Below are 1,362 nucleotides of genomic sequence, written 5' to 3' on the forward strand. Positions count from 1 at the left end.
TCCCCCGAGCCTGGAATGCCCTCCCTCTGCCCCTCCGCCAAGCTAGCTCTCGTCCTCCCTTCAAGGCCCTGCTGAGAGCTCACCTCCTCCAGGAGGCCTTCCCAGACTGAGCCCCTTCCTTCCTCTCCCCCTCGTCCCCCCTCCATCCCCCCATCTTACCTCCTTCCCTGCCCCACAGCACCTGTATATATGTATATATGGTTGCACATATTTATTACTCTATTTATTTATTTATTTTACTTGTACATTTCTATCCTATTTTATTTTGTTGGTATGTTTGGTTTTGTTCTCTGTCTCCCCCTTTTAGACTGTGAGCCCACTGTTGGGTAGGGACTGTCTCTATGTGTTGCCAATTTGTACTTCCCAAGCGCTTAGTACAGTGCTCTGCACATAGTAAGCGCTCAATAAATACGATTGATTGATTGATTGATTGATTGATTAAATACGATGGAATGAAGGAATAATAAGGGGTCTCCCCGCAGGTGGCGGCCCCCAGCCCCGGCCCACCCTGCGGTCGCCATGCCAGCCCCGCTGCTCCCGCTGCTGCTGCGCACCCTGTTGTCCCGCCTTCTGCTGCCCGCCGCCCGCCTCGCCCGCCAACGTCTCCTGCCCCTTGCCCGCCGCCTCGCCCGCCGCCTGAGGTCGGAGGACACCCGCCGGGCGCTGCTCAGCTGCCTGGTCTTCGCCCTCAACCTGCGCCGCCCCCCAGACGCTTAGGGAGGTCCCGGGGGGCCGGTGGAGATGGCCGCCGCGGGCCCCGGCCTGGGGAAGAGGACACGGAGGCCGGAGGGAAGGGACACCACAGAGGATGGGCCAAGACCAGGCGCTGGAGGCCTCTTTTCCAATCAATCAATCAATCAATCAATCGATCGTATTTATTGAGCGCTTACTGTGTGCAGTCATCCAACTCACGATTGACCTTATGGGGTTGAGGAAGGGAGCTCCCCCGGACTCCACACCCTCCTGGCCTTTGACCTCGGCCTCACCCGGTCTCTGCGCTTAGGCCGGGGCCTCCCTGGGAGCACGGGTGTGGGCGAGGGCCGGGAAAATGGGACCCGACGGAGGGAGACGGGCCGCCCACGCCCGTGGTGACCGTCCCCGACGCCCGGAGGAAGGAGAGAAGTCGGGAAGGGCCCCCCAGACTCCTGGGAAATCCTGAATCCCGTCTCCCGCATTTCCCCAGCTCCTCCCGGCCCCTTCCCCCCGAGCGTTGCCGGGCGAGGCCCGGATCAGTCTTGCCATGTGCCAGCTGGGGTAACCGGGGATCGGTCCAATCCTGAATCCCGTCTCCCTCTTCTCCCACCCGCATTTCCCGGCTCCTCCCGGCCCCTTCCCCCCAAGCGTTGCCGGACGAGGCTCAGA

General features: G+C 61.3%; 1 protein-coding gene across 1 annotated transcript; it reads left to right on the forward strand.

Annotated features, from left to right (window-relative positions):
- Nucleotides 1–519: 519 nt before the first annotated feature.
- Nucleotides 520–717, forward strand: MYMX (myomixer, myoblast fusion factor). The gene has a single exon (XM_038760740.1). The coding sequence runs from the start codon at nt 520–522 to the stop codon at nt 715–717; it is 198 nt and encodes a 65-aa protein (XP_038616668.1).
- The last annotated feature ends 645 nt before the right edge of the window (nt 718–1,362 follow it).

The sequence above is a fragment of the Tachyglossus aculeatus genome, chromosome 19, assembly GCF_015852505.1.
Source record: "Tachyglossus aculeatus isolate mTacAcu1 chromosome 19, mTacAcu1.pri, whole genome shotgun sequence".
Classification (NCBI taxonomy): Eukaryota; Metazoa; Chordata; class Mammalia; order Monotremata; family Tachyglossidae; genus Tachyglossus; species Tachyglossus aculeatus.

Excerpts from the sequence above, each read along its gene's own strand:
- MYMX (XM_038760740.1), top strand. The coding sequence starts at position 520 with ATGCCAGCCCCGCTGCTCCCGCTGCTGCTGCGCACCCTGTTGTCCCGC.